Source organism: Babylonia areolata, chromosome 28 (assembly GCF_041734735.1).
Source record: "Babylonia areolata isolate BAREFJ2019XMU chromosome 28, ASM4173473v1, whole genome shotgun sequence".
In the NCBI taxonomy this organism is placed as follows: domain Eukaryota; kingdom Metazoa; phylum Mollusca; class Gastropoda; order Neogastropoda; family Buccinidae; genus Babylonia; species Babylonia areolata.
The window spans coordinates 25,120,642-25,137,536 of NC_134903.1; the positions used below are offsets into that span (position 1 = coordinate 25,120,642).

Below are 16,895 nucleotides of genomic sequence, written 5' to 3' on the forward strand. Positions count from 1 at the left end.
CAATAAAAACCTGACATGCTATATTAATACAAAATTCCTGAAACTGTTGGCAATTAAGATTTACAACTACTGAATATGACTAGATTAAAAAAAAGAAGAAAAAAAAGAAAAACAAAAGACACTGTCATGTTAAACCAATACACGATTCCTGACAAACTTGGATTACTACAATTGACTATGACAAGATAAAAAATATTAAAAAAATTGTCACACAAAGCCAATACACTATTCAAGCCAAACCCTATGTCTGTACAACAAGTCTTCTTTAGACTTGTCCAGTCTTCCCTTGTCTCATGAAATCCTGGTTGCAGGCTATGCTCAACAGTTCTACAAACAACTATCTTACCAGACAAAAAAAAACAACAACAACAAACCCCCCCAAAAAAACAACATTCAATTCAGTTTGCATGAAGCCAAACTGACAATACAGGACCATATTAATACTGAAGACATATCAATCATGACTGTATTTGTACTGTGACATGTTTGAAATAATAAATAGTTTGAATCAATCAAGAGCCCAAAGAAACAAAACTACATTCAATAAGAAATACAGCTGATCCAGATAAAAATCAACCTTGAATGCTAAATCAAACAAAACTACATTCAATAAGAAATACAAATTAACCAGATAAGGATCAACCTTGAATACTAAATTCAACAAAAATACAACCCTACAATGTGGCAAATAAACCCCAAATATATGTGGCCATTCTGACACATTTCTCACCAGAAGGTCACAAAATTACACATAATACAGCCACAAATATATACACAGAGCATAAACCAAACAACAACAAAACGACAAAGCCAATGCAAAACACTATAGGCATATAAAAAAACAACAACAGAAGCCAAAATATTGAGCAGAAAAACAGCAACCCCCCCCCCCCCCCCCCCCCACCCCCCCCTATTCGCCCCCCCCCCCCCCCAAAAAAAAAAAAACAACAACAACAAAAACTGCCCATTTTTCAACCTGAACAAAACAAAAAATGGTAGCAACTCAAGAATAAATACAGATGAATGGATTAGCGAAAAAAAATTTTTTTAAATGAGTCATCTGGCTGAACAAAAAAGTGTCAGTTCCTGGATAAACACAAGTGATTGGACCATAAATAAACAAGTTAAAAAACAAAAGAAAAAACAAACAAAAAAACAAAACAACAACAAAAAGAAAAAAAAACACACAAAAAAACCACATCAAATGCAGGGCACTGAAGGGAATTACAATACAATACAATGCAGGGCACTGCAGGGAATTACAATACAATGCAATGCAGGGCACTGCAGGGAATTATAATACAATACAATGCAGGGCACTGCAAGGAATTACAATACAATGCAGGGCACTGCAGGGAATTACAATGCAATGCAGGGCACTGCAAAGAATTATAATACAATACAATGCAGGGCACTGCAAGGAATTACAATACAATACAATGCAGGGCACTGCAAGGAATTATAATACAATGCAATGCAGGGCACTGCATGGAATTACAATACAATGCAGGGCACTGCAGGGAATTATAATACAATGCAATGCAGGGCACTGCAGGGAATTACAATACAATATAATGCAGGGCACTGCAAGGAATTATAATACAATGCAATGCAGGGCACTGCATGGAATTACAATACAATGCAGGGCACTGCAGGGAATTATAATACAATGCAATGCAGGGCACTGCAGGGAATTACAATACAATACAATGCAGGGCACTGCAGGGAACTACAACACAATACAATGCAGGGCACTGCAGGGAATTACAATACGATACAATACAATACCATGCAATGCAATACAATGCAACACAATGCAGAGCATTACAATGCAATGCAATACCATGCAATGAAATGCAGTGCATTACAATACAATACAATGCAGTACAATTTAGTACATTACAATATAATACAATCAAGTGCAATGTGTTTTAATTTTTTCAAATCATTTGTCACTTTTATGGCTGTTATCAACGAATAAAAAGTACGTTTAAGTCGAAGACAAAAAACAAAACAAAAAGAAAACAACACACACACACACACACACACGCACGCACACACACATAATACATTTATTTACATACAAAATGGAGTTTCTCTTAATGCTGTCATTAAAAACAAAGATGTAAAGTTGATTTGCTTTCGGTTTTTTTACGGCACTTGTCATATTATTTACATTACTCTTGGAATGGTAAGGTGATACTCTTTGGTTACTCAAAAAAACCAACAAAAAAATCATGAAAGTTTCTTTTATGTTTTAGCACCATCCTCAAAATTCCCACATTCGCAAATAATCTACGGAGAAATATAGATCATCAACCAAATTAAACTTCAACACAATAAATCAGTCCCACCCACCACGCCACTGCCACAAGCAGATTCAGTTTCAAGCACATGTCAAAGTGTGTGACTTGCTCTTGCTCCATAAACACTGCACATTAGCCCAGACAAAAAAAAAAAAAAAAAAAAAAAGCAGATGGCTCATCAGGTCTTGAGAGCCTATGCAAGGTAAAACATCAACAGTATATTAACACACACACACACACACACACACAGAGTAAAAATTGAATAAATGGATTGAAAAAAAAAAAGCACACTGACACCAGTGTACACATGCACACACACACACACACACAAATACACATGCACACACACACACGGACACACACACACTGATATAAACACTTTATGTGAGGTTCACACACACATCACTTCACTCAGTGGGACACACAGGCACACACACATACAAACACACAGGCACATGTACAAACAAAGCCTTCTGCTTGACTTATCATCCCCAGATTATTAAAAAAAATTATGAAAAGAAAAAAAACAATACTTCAAAGCCAAACAAAAAATACATAAAAAAGGCCATAATTATAGGCAAATAACACTGCAGAATGGACAGCTGGTGCCCATCCCAGAGACTTACAATTTCACAACCTTGACAGAGCAAAACAGACTGTATATCACAGACTGCGGAAAAGAGAAAAAAGTGTCAAGGCTTGCTTGAAAAAAAGAAAGGGGAATGGACTGCGAAGGCAGAAAAAAGAGACAACAGTGAAGGAAGAAAAAAAGGCAGAAATAAAGACAATGATAGAAAAGAGGAAATTTTTAGCACAGAATTTCCACAAGGCCAAGACGGAGATGCTATTCATACTGAAAGACCCCCGGCTTCCCCATGAGGGAACCACACCATCGATGGCCACACAGATGGCTTCCCCATGAGGGAACCACACCATCGATGGCCACACAGAAGGAAAGTGAGAGGGAGCAGCCATAAGTCTAATCTGAAAGATGAAGCCTGATTCATTACTAATCAAACGCATATTGGCATCATTTCTGAACCAATGACGTACAGATTTTTTTAAAATGCAACAGAGTCTCTATGGGCCTTTCCAAATACAGAAGCCAAGAATACTTGACGCGACCTATGCTCATGGCCTATGAAGATGTTTCCTACCACCCCCCACCCCCACCCCTTTCTGCTACCATATCCCCACCCCTCCTCTCTGTTACTCATCTGTTCACATGTATTTCTTCAGTGTTGCCTTTCCTCCCTCTGAACCCCAGCTCTACACGCCTGTCAATGACCAGTGTACAAGTGCTTTAGTTTGTCTCTGGACATGATCGAGCGCTATATAAACACCTTCAGTGGCAGCAGCAGCAGAAGTAGTGGTACTAGTAGTCGTAACAGCACCTACTGAACCGCTTTAAGATAACACTAAACCGCTTTAAGATAATTAAGCACCATGAGATTAGTAGTAGTAGCAACACCTACTGAACAACTTTAAGATAATTAAGCACAAAGAAACCAGTAGTAGTAGCAGCACATAGTGAACTGCTTTAAGGTAATCAAAGCACCACAAAACTAGTAGTAGTAGCAGCATCTACTGAACCACTTTAAGATACTTAAGCACAATGAAACCAGTACTTGTAGCAGCACCTGCTGAACCACTTTAAGATAATTAAGCACTAAGAAACTAGCAGTAGTAGCAGCATCTACTGAACCGCTTTAAGATAATTAAGCATCACAAAACTAGTAGTAGTAGCTGCATCTACTGAACCGCTTTCTGATAATCAAGCATCACCATTAACCAAGTGATAAAATCAACAGACATGCCTTGATTCTGGAGTGGGACCAGCTGCCTCAAGATACTTAAGCACAATGAAACCAGTACTTGTAGCAGCACCTGCTGAACCACTTTAAGATAATTAAGCACCAAGAAACTAGCAGTAGTAGCAGCATCTACTTGATTCTGGAGTGGGACCAGCTGCCTCAACAATTACAGCAGTATACAGCATCATCCATGCAGAGACACTGCAACGCCTGACAAGTACAAATAGCGGCCATACACTGCCGAGACAGCTCTGCTTGCTTTCTGTCGACTCAAGGTTTTGGCTTTGGCCCCTTAACTGTTGAAGGAACCCTCGTTTGTACAAATTACCATTAACATGTCAACATCACTACAAATTATCATTAACATGTCAACATCACTACAAATTATCATTAACATGTCAACATCGCTACAAATTATCATTCACATGTCAACATCACTACAAATTATCATTAACATGTCAGCATCACTCATGGATGCTTCACAGAAGTTAAAGAAATTAAACTGTTTGTTTGATTTCGACACTTGTTTTGTGTTTCTATTGGTGGTGCTTAATTAAAGCAGTTCAGTACACATGGCCTTTAAAATACTTAATTAAAGCAGTTCAGTATACATGGCCTTTAAAATACTTTCTGATCCCCATATACAGTTGTTTTTTTCCGCTCTCCTCAGAAAAACACACGCCCAACACACTCTGCCATAAAGCCCATCACTGCTATCAGAAAAACACATTCCCAACACACTCTGTCAAAAACCCCAATCACCGCTGTCAGAAAAACACATGCCCAACACACTGTCAAAAAGCCCATCACTGCCATCAGAAAAACACACACCCAACACACTCTGCCAAAAAGCCAATCACTGCCGTCAGAAAAACACATGCCCAACACACTCTGTCAAAAACCCCAATCACCGCTGTCAGAAAAACACATGCCCAACACACTGCCAAAAAGCCCACCACTGCCACCAGAAAAAACACACGCCCAACACACTGTCAAAAAGCCCATCACTGCCATCAGAAAAACACACACCCAACACACTCTGCCAAAAAGCCAATCACTGCCATCAGAAAAACACATGCCCAACACACTCTGTCAAAAACCCCAATCACCGCTGTCAGAAAAACACATGCCCAACACACTGCCAAAAAGCCCACCACTGCCACCAGAAAAAAACACACGCCCAACACACTCTGCCAAAAAGCCAATCACTGCCATCAGAAAAACACACGCCCAACACACTCTGCCAAAAAGCCATCACTGCCGTCAGAAAAACACACGCCCAACACACTCTGCCAAAAAGCCCATCACTGCCATCAGAAAAACACACGCCCAACACACTCTGCCAAAAACCCAGTCACTGCCGTCAGAAAAACACACGCCCAACACACTCTGCCAAAAAACCCTTAACTGCCATCAGAAAAACACACGCCCAACACACTCTGCCAAAAAGCCATCACTGCCATCAGAAAAACACACGCCCAACACACTCTGCCAAAAAGCCCATCACTGCCATCAGAAAAACACACGCCCAACACACTCTGCCAAAAAGCCCATCACTGCCATCAGAAAAACACACGCCCAACACACTCTGCCAAAAAGCCCATCACTGCCGTCAGAAAAACACACGCCCAACACACTCTGCCAAAAAGCCCATCACTGCCGTCAGAAAAATACACGCCCAACACACTCTGCCAAAAAGCCCATCACTGCCATCAGAAAAACACACGCCCAACACACTCTGCCAAAAAGCCCTTAACTGCCATCAGAAAAACACATGCCCAACACACTCTGCCAAAAACCTATCACTGCCGTCAGAAAAATACACGCCCAACACACTCTGCCAAAAACCCAATCACCACCGTCACTATTTTGGCCAGCAGGCTGACAATGCCACAGACCAGGCTGACCACAGGATAGAACGGCTCCAGTCTTGGCGCCAGGATCCCATGAACTAGACCGTTAGGCTGCTGCAGGTCCAGGGCAAGAAGAACCACAAGGATGGAGGTCAGGGCTGCCATGAGGAGCTTCTCCACTTGCGAAGGACATCTCCATGTTTGTCGGGCATCACCTGATAAAGGGGCAATCACATCAGCTCAGTTCAGATCAAAATCATCAAGCTGAATCAAGTCAGATAAACCCTACCAAACATAACACATTCAGATCAAAATCATCAAACTGAATCAAGTCAGATAAACCCTACCAAACATAACACATTCAGATCAAAATCATCAAACTGAATCAAGTCAGATAAACCCTACCAAACATAACACATTCAGATCAAAATCATCAAACTGAATCAAGTCAGATAAACCCTACCAAACATAACACATTCAGATCAAAATCATCAAACTGAATCCAGTCAGATAAACCCTACCAAACATAACACATTCAGATCAAAATCATCAAACTGAATCCAGTCAGATAAACCCTACCAAACATAACACATTCAGATCAAAATCATCAAACTGAATCAAGTCAGATAAACCCTACCAAACATAACACATTCAGATCAAAATCATCAAACTGAATCAAGTCAGATAAACCCTACCAAACATAACACATTCAGATCAAAATCATCAAACTGAATCAAGTCAGATAAACCCTACCAAACATAACACATTCAGATCAAAATCATCAAACTGAATCAAGTCAGATAAACCCTACCAAACATAACACATTCAGATCAAAATCATCAAACTGAATCAAGTCAGATAAATCCTACCAAACATTACACATTCAGATCAAAATCATCAAATCACAGATAAGCCCTACCAAACATAACACATTCACATCAAAATCATCAAATCACAGATAAACCCTACCAAACATAACACATTCAGTTCAAAATCATCAAATCACAAATAAACCCTACCAAATATAACACATTCAGATCAAACTCATCTAACTAAATCAAGTCACAAGTGCTCCCTATTTCCACCCCATAAACAATCCCAATGCCTCTCCCCCCTCACACACACACTGTTCCCTGCTCCTCCCCCCTCACACACACAGTTCCCAGCCTTCCCTCCCCCCTCACACACACACTGTTCCCAGCCTTCCCTCACCCCTCACACACACACTGTTCCCAGCCTTCCCTCACCCCTCACACACACACACACAGTTCCCAGCCTTCCCTCCTCCCTCACACACACACTGTTCCCAGCCTTCCCTCCCCCCTCACACACACACTGTTCCCAGCCTTCCCTCCTCCCTCACACACACACACTGTTCCCAGCCTTCCCTCCCCCCTCACACACACACTGTTCCCAGCCTTCCCTCACCCCTCACACACACACTGTTCCCAGCCTTCCCTCACCCCTCACACACACACACACTGTTCCCTATCTCCACCCCTTCCCCCACTGTCTCCCCTCCCCCCTCACACACACACACACACTGTTCCCAGCCTTCCCTCCCCCCTCACACACACACACACTGTTCCCTATCTCCACCCCTTCCCCCATTACCTCCCCTCCCACCTCACACACACACACACACACACACTGTTCCCTGTCTCCACCCCTTCCCCCATTACCTCCCCTCCCCCCTCACACACACACTGTTCCCTGTCTCCACCCCTTCCCCCATTACCTCCCCTCCCCCCTCACACACACACTGTTCCCTATCTCCACCCCTTCCCCCACTGTCTCCCCTCCCCCCTTCATACACACACACACACACTGTTCCCTGCCTCCCCTCCCCCCTCACACACACACACACACACAGAAACGGGGAAAGGACTCACGACAACAGCGACAGCAATATCGGCACACTGCTGTCACACATCTCCCGCTTGCTGCAGCAAAGTTTGACACGTAAAGACCAACGGCTGCACACAGATATATTTGATACTGTGACTGTAATGTGAACACACACACACACACACACACACAACACACACACATACAAACCTTTTACCATTCCCACCCCACTTCCACTTTCCCCATTATCATCCCCATCATCATCATTTTAGAAAAAAATATTCTTCTTCTTCTTGTTGTTTTCTTTTAGAAATATAGTTGTTTGCTTGTCTTTCTTTCTTTCATCCACTGTCTTCGTTCTGGCAAAATATATAAACATGTTCTATAGACATTACAACTTCCGTTGCTCTTTAACTCTTTTGCTGCCACAGGTTACTTTTGTTGACTAAACAGTGCGTCACCATAGGTGACTTTACTCGACATCATGGGGTTATGTTAAAAGGACCATTTATCACATTGTAACAAAGTCTTATAGCGGCAGCCAGTTTCCCACACAACAGAACAATGACTAACTTTTGCCTCCTGATCAAGTTTCCCACACAACAGAACAATGACTAACTGTTGCCTCCTGATCAAGTTTCCCACACAACAGAACAATGACTAACTGTTGCCTCCTGATCAAGTTTCCCACACAACAGAACAATGACTAACTGTTGCCTCCGGTTCAAGTTTCCCACACAACAGAACAATGACTAACTGTTGCCTCCGGTTCAAGTTTCCCACACAACAGAACAATGACTAACGTTTGCCTCCGGATCAAGTTTCCCACACAACAGAACAATGACTAACTCTTGCCTCCGGATCAAGTTTCTCACACAACAGAACAATGACTAACTCTTGCCTCCGGATCAAGTTTCTCACACAACAGAACAATGACTAACTCTTGCCTCCGGATCAAGTTTCTCACACAACAGAACAATGACTAACTCTTGCCTCCGGATCAAGTTTCTCACACAACAGAACAATGACTAACTTTTGCCTCCGGATCAAGTTTCTCACACAACAGAACAATGACTAACTCTTGCCTCCGGATCAAGTTTCTCACACAACAGAACAATGACTAACTTTTGCCTCCGGATCAAGTTTCCCACACAACAGAACAATGACTAACTGTTGCCTCCGGATCAAGTTTCCCACACAACAGAACAATGACTAACTTTTGCCTCCGGATCAAGTTTCCCACACAACAGAACAATGACTAACTTTTGCCTCCGGATCAAGTTTCCCACACAACAGAACAATGACTAACTGTTGCCTCCGGATCAAGTTTCCCACACAACAGAACAATGACTAACTTTTGCCTCCGGATCAAGTTTGAAGTGATCAAGTCCACTGTGTTGTTTTCACAGGAGCCCAAGCCCGTGACCGAGAGGGTTGTGTGTTTGGGAGCATTTTTGACATAGATACTTGGTGGTGAAAGAGTTAAACAAAATCTTATTTGTAGTAAACAAAATAATGAGGCCAGGAGATTAAATGATTAACAAATAGTAAAGAGTAGTAACTCTCTCCATTCACAAGGTACACAACTTCAAGTCAGTGCTGCTTACGCTACCGATTCAGCTAGCACACAGGTAAATAAAAGGTACATTGGAACAAACCCAGACACTTCCTAAAAAGGAAGCGCCGGGCCTGTCATTATACCGATCATTTAACATGTGCACACAGCAGCAAAGACAGAAGAAATGTGCAAACACTAATTAGCTTTTATTCAAGACTGGCATAGCCTCTTTAATCCTGAACAATACAGAACAAACAGTCTTGAATAAAATGCCAGTCTTGAATAAAAGCTAATTTGTGTTTGCATATTTCTTCTGTCATTGCTGCTGTGTGCACATGTCAAATGATCAGTATAAGGACAGGCCCAGCTGGTGCTTCCTTTTTTAGGAAGTGTCTGGGTTTGTTCCAATGTACCTTTTATTTACCTGTGTGCTAGCTGAATCGGTAGCGTAAGCAGCACTGACTTGAAGTTGTGTACCTTGTGAATGGAGAGAGTACTACTCTTTACTACTTATTTGTAGTGTTGTTGATGCTCCTTCAATATCTTTTTCTTTCTTTCTCCCTTTCTTTCTTTCATCCACTGTCTTCATTTTCACACAACATAAAAACATTCTACCAATATCATCCTTTTTGTCGTTTTTTTTTGTTTCAGAAAATCTTCTTATTAATGCTATTGGTGTTCCTTCAATATAGTTTTCTTTCTTTCTTTCACCTTTGAAAAACGAGTCATTTTTTTTTCAATTTTGATGTGTAACACAATTTATTTCACACTTTAGATCATTACACTTTTTTTGTTGTTCTTTGTCAGTATAGCTCACTTTCTATTTCTCCTCAGCTTTTTTTCTTTCTTTGCTTTTCGTGAGCCTGTGAAAAGGCATCTGCGGTTTACTTGGGGATGAAACAAAAAATATCTGGTGATTTCTTTGTTCCTAACTTTCCTCCTTTTCAGAGACACTGATGCATTTCAATTATTATTCCCTTGAAGTCATTCATTTCCACTTTTGTACTGAGGAGAAGAAAAAAAAAAGAAGAGAAATCTGCCTAAAGATTTCTTCTATGGTGTCAGATTAAAAAAAAAAAAAAAAAAAAAAAAAAAAAATTTATATGAAAGGTTTGAAAACAAGTTGCAAGAATGGTCTAAGGGAAAGAACACCATATACAAGGAAGTCACACACTTAAGCTAGAGTCAACTCCCTTTATCAGGACAGGTTTTCTAACCCCAACCAAAATTTCTATTTAACCCTTTCATCGCCAGAGGTGCAGAGCTAGCTCACTGTACAAACCAGCTGAGCAGCAGTACACTTCTGTCTAAACCAGCTGTACAGGAGAGGAAAAACTGTGTCACCACCAACCCACTTTATACTGCCACAACTTCGCTCTTACACATTCAATCTTCACCATTCATAGCTCATTTTAAAGGGCAAAGAATGCAAATTATGATAAGCATTTTCATTTGTATGAACACATTGACTGAAATTTGAAATCAGTTGATGAAAACGAAAAAGTATGTACTTTTGAGTAGTTTTCACATATTCTTAGTTGTTTCAAACATAAAAAATGCACTATTTCAAGTGAAAAATGAACACACAGACCAGGAAATACAACTGGAAACATAGGCATTACACAATGTAATCAAATGTGCACTCACCTATGTGCAGATACGAGAAGAACACACACACACACACACACATTAGGGAAAACACCAACACCACACACACTCACTGTATGCTGCAAAACTGGAAGGTTTCATGGTTCCTTTCACAAATGTCTTTGTACATTATTATATGTCTTTGTGTCACTTGTTAATCATTCTTGACTGGTCTGGTGAATTCACTGTGACTGTCAGCAGACGAATTATCATCTAAAATCATTTGCAATGCCGCTGTGGTGTTGTAAACACCCTTCCGTTTGTTTCCTGAAGTGCTGGCCAAGCTTCGACTGGAGAAATCTGCTAAATGAATTTGGAAATATTTGACAACATGCGTCAACTTGCAACTCAAACGTAGAATAGACGTTCCGGAAACACGCGGTGAACATTTCGAACTTGTGTGGTTTCATGAAAAAAAGAACAAGTGAGGTTGGTAACTCTAGTGTACAAGTCGCCAGTCGGCGCTGAGCGTACAAGTTGCCGATCGGCATCTGAAGCGTTCAACTAGGAAGTCGCTGATTGGCGTCTGAACTGTCAAAAGGGTTTATTTCATATTGCGTCTATAGCTAAATGAAAAAAAAGCCCCCAAAACAAAACAAAAAACCAAACAAAAACAAAACAAAACAGCACAACATTAAGACAAAAAAGAATGCCGGTGTTTTTTGTATTTTTTTCATATCAAAATCTATGATCACGAAAGGCACCTTGTAATTATCAATTCTATTATTTTCATTCACACACACACACACACACACATTTATGAAGTTGACGTGGTGACGGCAGGGCAGATGGCTCATCGTGGCGGGACACAGGCACATGACGATCGTGACGCTCTCTGCCAGCTGTTGTTCGGATTCTAGTTCTCACGCCTTTTTTCTGGGAAATGGACACTGCTTGTCCTGCAACAGTGCCAGAAACCAGCTTTCATTATGTCATCAATGTATCACTGTCATCATCATTATCATCATTGTTGTGGTGGTGGCTGTGCTTACCAGTATTTGTTTTTATTATATATTATTTTTTCATTATTATTATTATCATTAATAACATTATATCATTATTATTGTTGTTCTTGTTGTGTTGAATGTTTGACTGTAACCCTTTATCTAAATTCAGGGAAATTGCTACAAATTGTTGTGTACTGGGTAATTCTACCAGAAACAATATTTCATTATTCATTCTACAGTCAATGTATCATTATCATTAGGGGGTGTGCATGCTGGGTATGTTCTTGTTTCCATAACCCACCAAACACTGACATGGATTACAGGATTTTTAACATACATATCTGATCTTCTGCTTGTGTATACACACGGAAGGTGTTCAGGCACTAACAGGTCTGCACAAAGGTTGACCTGAGAGTGAGAGATCAGAAAAATCTCCACCAGGCACCATTACCGAGATTCATGCACCGTTTAACAGTAAGCATATATATATCCCCATTACATGTTACACCCAAACACACACACAGATCCATTCTGTTTTGCACCGATAAAATAATAACAGCACATGTGCAAATGAAAAGTACAATCTTCAGAAACTGGGAACTGGTACAAAATGGCAGCTCTGCCTTGGTCATCAAGGTGTTTGCTCTGCCTTGGTCATCAAGGTGTTTTGCTCACCTCTCTGTTGTGCATACACTCAAACACTACGCTAAGCATAGTGGAAAGACACAAACTGATGTGGACTTACTACTACCTCTTCTTCATTTGTGGGCTGCAACTCCTACATTCACTCATATGTAAACGAGTGGGCTTTATATGCATGTCCATTTTTTACCCCGCCATGCTGGCAGCAATACTCCGTTTTCAGGGGGCACTTTCACTTCACAATTCTATAGGTTTTAACTACTGACACAACATCATACTTGTCTGTTGACGCGTGTTGCCCCCACTGCCTTCCGACCCAGTGAAGAGACGCAGGACCTTCTCCACTGGCAGTCGGCACTGGGGGCAGGTCTTGCTGTGACCCTTCATCCAGTCATGGATGCAGGCCAAACAAAACGTGTGTCCGCAGGGAACGCACGCGCCCTGTACCTGCCGGCTTTTCTCCTCCAGGCAGATACTGCAGTGAGCATCGTCCGTGTCAGCATCCATTTTGCTCAGCTCTTAGCCTTTGGTTTCAGTTTTCTGGAGCTGAAAATCAAACAGGAACATCATCGCTGATTCAGAGAGTTTTATTGAAATAATCTGTCATGAGTTTTGCCTCCCAAAGTCCAACCCCTCGTCCTCGCCGTGGGAGGTGGAAACAGGTAATGCTGGCCAACGGGGCACTGTTGAAGCTGTGACTGGCTTAGCAGGCTGACAGTGGATAAAAATTGCTCGAGACAATAAAAGGAGATACAAACAGACTGATCAAAGCGGAGACAGACAACTGAATCTCCCCGCGATGCCCACCAGTACAAGCGGAAGGAAAAAGACAAAAGAAAAAGAAGAGTTTTGTTGACATTATTTGGTTAATTTGGGTGAGTCAGTCACAATGTCATCATGCAGTTCATGTGTCAAGGATCTGATCAGTCAATCTGTGACATCAATCAGTCAAGATACAATACTTTGTTATAAATCTCTAAAGATCAATTGTTTCAAGACACATTTCATGACAAACAACTGAAAAAGGTGATTAATGCATCAGCTCCAAATGTATAACAACAAAAAATCTAACAATGCTCCCACACTCCAACCAGAATGCTATAAATTCATTGTAACTAACCCAGCAATGGTCATTTAACACATGTCATGCTATGTCCAGTGATCTAGACTGCATTGAAGTAAAACAGAAACAATGGAAAGTAAACAGATTTTATACTACACACACACACACATACAGAGAGAGAGAGAGAGACAGACAGACAAAGACAGACAGAGAGACAGACAGACAGAGACAGAGAGAATAAAATGCATAATATACAATGCAAACATTACCAATAAAAAGTCAGCCAACCAGTTACCGGACAGCCGCTGACTCTATCTACCAATTAAAAAAACCATCTTTCCAATACCCAAAATGTTTATTACAAAGTCAAGAGCAAAGCAATGCTGTAACACATGCTACCAACATCTGCTTCATTCACCACACATGTGACACAGTCTACTTCACATTAACAGTCACAAAATATGCTGTAACACATGATACCAACATCTGCTTCATTCACCACACATGTGACACAGTCTACTTACATTAACAGTCACTAAATATGCTGTAACACATGCTACCAACATCTGCTTCATTCACCACACATGTGACACAGTCTACTTCACATTAACAGTCACAAAATATGCTGTAACACATGCTACCAACATCTGCTTCATTCACCACACATGTGACACAGTCTACTTGACATTAACAGTCACAAAATATAACTCTGTAAGTATCAAACATAGCTAAAGTCTGTGTGACACAACCTCAAATTTGTGAAGAAAAATGAAATGAATACACATATACATTTTGAAAAAGAAAATTGCTAACTGATCAAGATGTGTGACTCACTAACTGCTTATTCATTGAAATCATTTGTAGACCCTTTATAATTTTACATCAACAAGTTGTAGTTCGTGTAGGTTCATTCAAACAGTTGAGTACACATAGAAAATGAACACATCTTGATTGAAGAAATAACAACAACAACAACAACAACAAAACAAAAAAACAACAACCAACAACAACAACAAAAGAGCAAACTATGCATTAAATTTATACACACAAGTAGTTTAAATTATGAATTTTACATTTTCTTCTTTTTTTTTCCCTTGAAATAAATATTCTTCCAAAAGATTACAACATATTTTGTTGTCCTGTACAATGAAAGGATTCTTCTTTTTTGTTTGTGGACCACAACTCCCATGCTCCCTTGTATGTACAAGAGTGGGCTTTTAAATGTATGATGGTTTTTACCCCACTATGCAGGCAGACATACTCCATTTTCAGGGGCAATGAATGGTTAAATTCCATTCAAGAATCCACCCTATCTACTGATTCAGCCAAGAGTCAGTCAAGCACGCCATGCACCAATCAGCCTAAGTCAACCAGCCACAATGGCACAAACTTTAAATAATGAATGACAGGTGTGGCATCAGAACAAACAACTGTGTGCCCACTCATGGCACCTGCATGGTGCTAGAGATTTCCCCATCTTCCAGGTCTGTACAATGTAGACCTGCTAATGCCTTATCCCCTTTGTACATGTATACACAGGCACAAGATCAAATACGCACATTATATATATATATATATATATATATTTCCATTAATTCATGTCAGCATTTGATGGGTTATGGAAACGAGAACATACTCAGCATGTGCACCCCTGAAAAGAGATTTTTGCTTCCTACATGTCAGGGTCAACATGGTCAGGCACTTGAAAGTCCACTTGTGCATTAACATGTGTCACTGTGTGTGTGTGTGTGTGTGTGTGTGTTTCCCTGTGGGATGCTGATGGCTCTTTCAATTCTGTGCAAGGAATTTCCTCTTTTCTATTGGTCTCATTATTTCTGCCTTTTTTTCTTCCTTCACTATTGTCTGCTTTTTCTACCTTCCTAGTTCCATTCCCCTTTCTTTTTTCAAGGAAGCATCAAGTATTCAGTGGTGAGACTGTAAACACTGGGATGGGCACTTGCTGTCCATTCTGCATTCTGCAGTGTTAGTGACTTGTCTATCATGGCCCTTTTTTTTATGTGTCGTCTGCTTTTTCAGTGTGTGCCAAACTGTGATCCGCTCTTTCCCACCCACCAAATCATGCAGAACAAAAATCATGGCGGTTTCGGTTACCCTGTGTCGATTTTTGTTCATGATGTGGGTCATTTCGCGTCGTTTTGCGCCAAAGTCGTGATCAGAAGGGTGGGTTACTCGTCACGTGCCCTCCCTCACAAACAGGAAACGTAGACATAAACACAACGATATGGAAACACCGAAAAGAGAACGACACAGACATCGCTGATTTCTGAGAAGTTCGAAGTTGTACTTTGCCAAAAGCTTGAGAATCTCTGCAGCCTTACCTCAAAGTATTGAATGAACCAAATCCATCACGAATAATATTTATCAGACAAGAGAGGTGCTATCACGTTCTATAACTTCTCAGAGCTGTTCAAAACTTCCACAAGTGTATTTATCGCGCATGTCAATTCTGCTGTTTGCAGTTTCGGTTTTTCGAAAAAGGAGCACAGCTGCTATTTTTAGAACAGTGGCTTTGACCGCACACACGTCTTACACCAGTGCAAGGTTTTGTCATAAGAAATGATACTGTTTTCTTCTTCTTCTTTCTTTCTTTAAACATCCACCATCATCATTTTGATGGTTCTGATGTGTATACTGTTGGTAGGTTACATCAAATCGATGCTTTTTGTTCTTTTGTTTCTTTTTTTTTCCCCCACACAGAAATTGTCATTAGAATGGTTTTCATTGCTTTCCTGAGTCAAAATGTTTCAGAGTGGAAACATTAATTCAGTCTGAAAGTCCGAAAGTCCAATGTCTCTTATCTTGGTTGTCCTTTGATGCAGACGTGCTGAATTTCAGAGAAACCGAACTTCACATTGTGTTGAGCTGCTCTGCTTTGAATGACCTTAGATATAAGTTGATTCCACAAAAGTATTATATACACCCTACTTTATTTCGACTTGCCATGCTTAATTCATCAACGAAATTATTATATAGCAGTTTGCTGTTTATATATATTATGCTGTTTAGTTTCGCAGTGTATTATGTAGTTAATTATTACCAGTTGTGCATTATCCATTTCTGTAGATTATCATTTGCAGCGGTTTATCATTTACTTTTGCAATTTGTAAGATTTAGATTTTGAATGTTGGTTCACTGTACCCCCTTCATGAGGGGCCATGGCCTTTATTGAATAAACTATCCGTATCTGTATCTTTAT

The 16,895-nt window shown here is 40.4% G+C and overlaps 1 protein-coding gene across 1 annotated transcript; it reads right to left on the bottom strand.

Annotated features, from left to right (window-relative positions):
- Positions 1–2,592: 2,592 nt before the first annotated feature.
- On the bottom strand, positions 2,593–16,116 carry LOC143301921 (uncharacterized). Its single transcript, XM_076616365.1, has 5 exons — positions 16,018–16,116; positions 12,894–13,161; positions 11,782–11,925; positions 7,866–7,949; positions 2,593–6,188 (listed from the first exon to the last, which is right to left on the bottom strand). The coding sequence occupies exons 2-5, from the start codon at positions 13,120–13,122 to the stop codon at positions 5,932–5,934; spliced, it is 714 nt and encodes a 237-aa protein (XP_076472480.1). The 5' UTR covers positions 13,123–13,161; positions 16,018–16,116; the 3' UTR covers positions 2,593–5,931.
- Between the last annotated feature and the right edge of the window lie 779 nt (positions 16,117–16,895).

What these genes read in the sequence shown, in the direction of transcription:
- LOC143301921 (XM_076616365.1), bottom strand. Translation starts at nt 13,122, where the DNA reads ATGGATGCTGACACGGACGATGCTCACTGCAGTATCTGCCTGGAGGAG. An exon ending in CAACACGCGTCAACAGACAA is followed by an intron (nt 11,926 to 12,893) that starts GTATGATGTTGT and finishes GCACTGTTGCAG; the next exon opens with GACAAGCAGTGTCCATTTCC. An exon ending in ATATTGCTGTCGCTGTTGTC is followed by an intron (nt 6,189 to 7,865) that starts GTGAGTCCTTTC and finishes CCCCTTTATCAG; the next exon opens with GTGATGCCCGACAAACATGG.